Source organism: Boleophthalmus pectinirostris, unplaced genomic scaffold (genome assembly GCF_026225935.1).
Source record: "Boleophthalmus pectinirostris isolate CB_2022bp ecotype Guang Dong unplaced genomic scaffold, ASM2622593v1 HiC_scaffold_11, whole genome shotgun sequence".
Classification (NCBI taxonomy): domain Eukaryota; kingdom Metazoa; phylum Chordata; class Actinopteri; order Gobiiformes; family Gobiidae; genus Boleophthalmus; species Boleophthalmus pectinirostris.
Genome location: NW_026570994.1, coordinates 18,610,131 through 18,616,816, shown reverse-complemented (window position 1 = coordinate 18,616,816; position 6,686 = coordinate 18,610,131). Strand labels below are relative to the sequence as shown.

The window sequence follows — 6,686 nt, the reverse complement described above, 5'->3', positions numbered from 1 at the left end:
CGCACCCAGTGACAAACCCAAAGTACAAAGCATTTCCTAGTAACCTGACACCTGTGGGTGGAGCTGATTTACTGTCACACTGTCAAACAACAGTCACTGATCTAAACTCACACATGAACACAAAATTAAGTTGGAAAATAAAAAAAAGTTAAATGTTTTACAAATTTCCTGAGAATAAAATTAAATAAAAGTAAAACAATGTAATTCATTTCTTACTTTAACAATGTTTTCTCTTCTTTTTTCAGTCCAAATACCTGTTAATACTCAGCACACAGCAGAGGAGTTTCCATTTTGCTCCCAGCACTAAATACAGGTGGTGTGCGTCCTCATAAACTGCAGTATTCTGTGTATTTCCTGTGTACTTTTTGTGTATTTTTCAGTAGTAGTAGTAGCGCATATTTCTGTGTTTGCCTCCTGTTGATAAATAGCTGAACTGGACTTACCTTTTAAACACTTCCACATGGAGCAAAGCTGCAGGAGGCCACATAATGATGTTTAGTCCTGGTTCAATCCTGGTTTAGTCCTGGTTTAGTCCTGGTTTAGTCCTGGTTTAGTCTCTTTCACCTATATACTTGTACTGTTTTCCCAGTTTGCAGAGGTCACTGAGGCAACGTTCTAAAATGGCCGCGGTCCATTTGTTGATCTGGTCTTTGTTGTAGTCCTCTCCTCCGATCGTGGCGTCGATGCTCTGAAGAAAAACAAACACGTGAATAAATATAAAAATACAAACAAAATATGAGAGTAAATATGAGCGACTGCAGGTCAGGAGGAAAAAGGACACAGAGGAGCAGGAGCTGGTCTTGCTTAAGGATTACAGATGGAAAGTCACTAAATCTGGCACAGAGCAAATTTTGTCTATGAGTTTAATATTTTCTGTGCACTGTCCTTGTTAAATAAATGAATAAATAAATAAAGGGGTGGATTAATATAGCGGCATACTGGTGTCATTAAAGATGCACAGTGCAACTTTTCTGGTGAAGGATCCACCGCAATTTTGTAAATATAAAAATATGTTTGCCATGAATGTTTCACAGTACAGTGATGTTGAGACCAGTCTGAGACCGCGGGGTCCCAAAACCAAGACAAGACTAAGACCTCGGAGGGTCGAGACCGATACAAGACTGAGACCACGGCCCAACGAGACCAAATCAAGATCATCTTTGTCATTTTCTACATTTATTTGTATTTTGGCACATATACGTCCGTGTATCATTCATTTGTTTTTCCAATAAAACCAAAAATAAGAAAACGCAAAAACGATTTTCTTCATTATTTGTCTCCAAAATCAAAATGAAAAAAACAGATAAAGATTCATTTTTTTCAGTTTTTGATTTTGTGTTTAAATGAATAATGGAAAAAAACCCAGATAACCCGTTTCCGTGACTTAAACTGTTATGTCGCGCTGAACCAGGACTGAACCAGTACTGGAACAGGTCTGGGACCAGACCAGAACCAGTCCGGGACTTAGACTAGGACTGAGACCGGGACCAGACCAGGACTGAAAATGGTTTAGTCCTGGTTTAGTCCTGTTTCAGTCGTGGTTCAGAGCGGCATAACAGTTTAAGTCACAGAAACGGGTTATCTGGGTTTTTTTCCATTATTCATTTAAAACACAAAATCAAAAACTGAAAAAAACTAATCTTTATCTGTTTTTTCATTTTGGTTTTGGAGACAAATAATGAAGAAAATAGTTGTTTTTTCGTTTTCTTAATTTTGGTTTTATATTGAAAAACGAATGAATGATACACGGATTCATATATATCAATGTTTTTATAAATCTATCTCAATTTAATTTGGTTAATGTTCATTTAGACTTAAAATAGGCCAACAAAAGCAAACTGTGCTGCACTGAAACACTCTGCGTCCCTTTTTTGGACCCTCACCCACAGTTTGAGAACCGCTTCTTTATTCCCACTTCCACTGGAACTTTACAGAAAACAAGTTCATGGAGTTTTTCAAGTTCATAACATTTACAGTTACATTGTCTTACTGGTTTTGAGGTGATATTCAGCAGCTTCTGCACATTCACCGGCCGTAATGAAACATGATCACACTCGTCGAGTGTGAGACCTCGAGTCCAAGACAAGACTGAGACAAGACCGAGTCCAAATGTAAAAAAGCAGTCTTGAGGCGGTCTCAAGTAGCCCGATTCGTCAGCCGGTTTCACTTTGTGGAAACCGTCGGACCTCACAGCAGTAATTTGTTCACTTGACGGTAGGCAGGTACTTTTTATATTTAACCAATCGCTGCTATTTGGTCATGTATTTAATGCACCGCTAACTGGAGTTAACTGGTATATTAAGCTTTTCCCAAATCCCGTAGGAAGAAGGAACACAACTAACATAATAACAACATAATAATAACGCAATTTAAAGCTCTCAAGAGTCAGTTTTGTGTAATTTAGGACCTTTAAGTTTTACAGATTGAAGTCAAATGAAGTTTATTTTGTTGTATTTATTCTCTACATTGTGTAAACTCTCTGCTGGGGCCTGGAACGTTCCACAAAATTAAATTGTGCTTCTTGCATTTTTTTCAGGTGTTTTTATTGCAAAGAAAAAAAAACATGTCTTTTTGTGTGGGCTCGCCTCTCCACAGTTCTGACCTGTAACTTGGCCTGATCGCACCACTTTCTTGTTTCCATGGAGACAGATAGAGACACACAGACGTCAAGTCACACTGTGGATTATTCAGCAAAGTAAAAACAACTCAGGTCTAATGTTTTGTGAATTCAAATGATAATGTGTTTCTTTTTACATTGGGAAAAATCAAACCAAAGTGACAGTGTTGGATTAAAAACAGACTTTAATTTAAATGTTTGTGATGTTGATTAAAAGAACAGTCGTAGTTCAGTGGTGCAGAAGTGTCCTCTCATTCTCAAGGGAGTTCTGAGTACAAACTTTTAAAAACATCAAACATTTACAACGAATAAAATGCAAAATGAAATGTACATTTAAATATTTGTTGAACCTGTTTTCCACGAGGCGTTGAGTCAAAATAATTATAACGGTGTGAAAAGATGACAGGTATAGTGCGTTTAAAAACACTTAAGGAAATGACACTGTTTAGTTTGAGTCGGTTTATGACACTGTTCCATAAATGAGGAGCAAATAATCAGAGCAGTTTTTCCCTCGCTCTGTGTAGATTTGTGGCGCTGCTGAGCTCAGTCTCTCCTGAACCTGGTTTGGTCATGAACAGAACTGAACTGAATTAAATCAGGGAGGTGAGATACTGTGGAAGATTTGACAATATAGTTTTGTAAATGAAAGTGTTTGTCTGCAGTGACGTCCAGCCAAGGATTTTCCAGAACAAAGACACTGAATATCTCACAATTAAAATATTAATATACTATTTTTAAATAAATACATTCACAAAAAGTAAAACATTTTAAGCACAATGCATAAAGAAAACAGATAAAACAGCAAAGTAACAACATGAAGCTCACAATATAACAACTTAATGATTATGGTAAAGCGGTAGAAAGAAAATTATACTTTAATTTGCAGAAATGAATTCACACCTATGTCAGTAAGAAATGATTTGAACATTTGTGTTTCTTGCAGCGCTTCTTCACATATGATTTTGTTTGTTCCATTTTTGTTCAATCCTTTGAAAATATCAATGTGCATTATTTTTTATGTTTTCTGCTTCATTAACTTTATTATAGTTTTCCCAAATGATTTTTACTCTTGGACCAATAATTTTAACTTTAGTAACATTATTTTACTGTAACTCTTAGTACAATTGTTGCCGATTTGACCAACCTGATCTCACACGTCACTCACTTCACTCACTTCACTCACTTGACTCACTTGACTCACTTGATGTTTCCTCAGGTTTTATTGAGGATTCTGGTGCAGTTGGAGTTTTCTGTTTAGGTCTCTTAAAGAAGAGCTCTCTGACCTCCTGAAACTGTCGTAAGGGAAGAAGACTGAAGATATTGTGGAAGACTGGGCTCTTGAGAGCCCCTTCTGAGGCTTCAAAACACTCCTATGACCTTTGACGTTCAGTGATGGTGATAGGAATTCAGAATAGATATTACTTATTTTAATGTCTTTAGCGCCCCCTTTAGGTCCCACATAAAAATAAGGAAAGAGTTTCTCAGTGAAAGTGTCTATGTGGGAGCAGATTACACACCAGCCGTCATAGAAGGAAACTTCTTGTCCTACTCCATAGAACAACTGAACTGTGATTTTGTGAGGACGTTTTCTCAGTGTCAGTGTTTCACCAGTAATGTTGTAGTATTTATTCTCGTGATGCTTTAAACACCAGAATCCATTCTCTGGTAAAGTCTCCAGTTCAGCTGTTCTGTCCACAGACTCTTTGACCAAACCTATGGTCCACTCAGGATGATCTCCCACCTCCACCTCCCAGCTCCAACACCCAGAGCTGAAACCCTCTGAGCCCAGGACACTGGTGTAAGACCTGAATCTCTCTGGATTCAGAAGGACATTTGGGTCTGGAGTCTCTGTGTGTTTGACTCTGGTCAGATCCTCAGACACAAGCAGATTTCTGTGGGCAGTGTTTGGGTCCAGAAGAAACTCAGGGCTGAGGCTGGCATTCATCATTGTCCTCATCTTGTCCCTCACTGAATTTTCCAGGTTCTTGAGGACTCTGCCCTCATTGATCAGGAGTCCAGGTCCTGGTGCTGGGGGGTCTGGTTCTTCTGTCAGGACCAGAGGGTCCCTGATTTCTGTGAGAGGAGCAGAGCTCTGACTCTGCAGCTGCTGCTCTGCAGACTTAATACTGTCAGACAGAGAGGCCAGTTTAGCCTCAGTGTCCCTCAGCTTCTGTTGGATCCTCCGAGTCTTTTCCTCCTGCTCCTGTCTGAGCTCGTACAGACGCTGCTCCTCCTCTTGATCAAGAATCTGGCGGAGAAGGTTGAACCGTTTCCTGATCTCGTCCTCACAGCGCTGTGTCTGTCTCTCTGTGTGCTGTAACATGTCCTCATATTGTTTCTTTATATTCTCACTGTGCTCTTTCTTTTGCACAAGTCTCTGGATTTCAGACTGAAGTTCGTCCTCTGCAGAGGCCTGTGTCTGTGACGACACTTTGGGTTTGTCTGACACAAACAAAATATCCTCAGGGAGTTTCCTCCTCACCTCCTCCTGCTCCCCTCCCGTCTGCTCCTCTGAACTGTCCGTTTGTCTCTGAGTAGATTCTCTCTTCTCCTGCAGCGCAAACTCAACCATCAGCCCTTTAGAAACCCTCCGTCTGCATTTGGGACAGTCCCCGGTCCTGTTCGGGGCCCAGTGCTCCTGCAGACACGTGTAACAGAAGCGGTGATCACAGCCCAAAGTCACTGGATCCTTCAACTCCTCAGAACACAAAAGACAGTCCGACGAGTCCAGAGGAGCCTCGGCCATGATGAACTAAACACAAATATAATCTCTTCCTTTAGATTTGAACAGAGACTCTCGTTCACTCTGCAGACTGATGCAGCCTCTCCCAGTGACAAATGTCTTTTTTGGAATCGTTGAAACCCAAAACCTGTTTCTCTGCTCACCTGTGGGTGGAGCTGATTCACTGTCAACTGTCAAGCAACGGTCACTGATCTAAACTCACACATGAACACAAAATTAAGCTGAAAAAAAGAAAATGTTTTACAAATTTCCTGAGAATAAGTAAATAAAGTAAACCATATGGGGATAAAGTACAAGAAATAAATGTTCATAAAATAATTTCATATTGCCACAGCAACATAATTCATTTCCTACTTTTATGTTTTCTCTTCTTTTTTCAGTCCAAATACCTGTTAATGCTCACAACACAACAGAGGAGTTTTCATTTTGCTCCCAGCACTAAATACAGGTGGATTAATATAGAGGCATACTGGTGTCATTAAAGATGCACAATGCAACTTCTCTGGTGAAGGTCCACCATCAATTTTGTATCCATGGAGACATGTTTGCCATGAATGTTTCACAGTACGGTAGTGTTGTAGTGAAGACCATACTAACGGAGATCAAGGCCCATTGAGACCAAATCAAGATCATCTTTGTCATTTATTTGTATATTACTTATTTTGGCACACACACACACACACACACATATATATTTTTATAAATCTATCTCATCTGGTTAATGTTCATTTAGACTTAAAATAGGCCATGCAAATTGTGCTACACTTAAACACTCTGCGCTCCTTTTTTGGACTCACCCACAGTTTCAGCACCGCTTCTTTGATCCTGCTTCCACTGGTGCTTTACAGAAAACAACTTCAAAGTCAAACAAGTGAGTTTTTTCAAGTTCATAACATTTACAGTTACATTTTCTTACTGGTTTTGCAGCGATATTTAACAGCCTCTGCACATTTACCAGATGTAATGAAATATGACAAGACGGAGGCCAAGCGCCATCAAGACGGAGACAAAACCGAAACCAAATGTGCTCAAGACCGAGACGAGACCAAGACTGTAAAAAAGCGGTCTTGAGTAGCCCAATTCATCAGCCGCTTCGTGGAAACTGTCTGACCTCGCAGCGTTAAGATTCATTCACTCGACTGTAGGCGGGTACTTTTTTTATTTAACCAATCGCTGCTGTTTGGTCATGACTTATTTAATGCGCCGCTAACGGAGCTAACTGATATATTAAGCTTTTCCCAAAGGACAATAACGTCTTTCCGTTTGATAAAATTCAAACATTCTCTTTGTTCCGGCTTTAAATCCTCGATCTCGGGAATCGTTGCC

General features: G+C 39.7%; 1 protein-coding gene across 1 annotated transcript; it reads right to left on the bottom strand.

Moving 5' to 3' along the window:
- Positions 1-3,836: 3,836 nt before the first annotated feature.
- LOC129412669 (E3 ubiquitin-protein ligase TRIM39-like) lies at positions 3,837-5,446 on the bottom strand. The gene has a single exon (XM_055167017.1). It carries the CDS (start codon positions 5,361-5,363, stop codon positions 3,837-3,839), a length of 1,527 nt encoding a protein of 508 aa, XP_055022992.1. The 5' UTR covers positions 5,364-5,446.
- Positions 5,447-6,686: the final 1,240 nt, after the last annotated feature.

Excerpts from the sequence above, each read along its gene's own strand:
- LOC129412669 (XM_055167017.1), bottom strand. The coding sequence starts at position 5,363 with ATGGCCGAGGCTCCTCTGGACTCGTCGGACTGTCTTTTGTGTTCTGAG.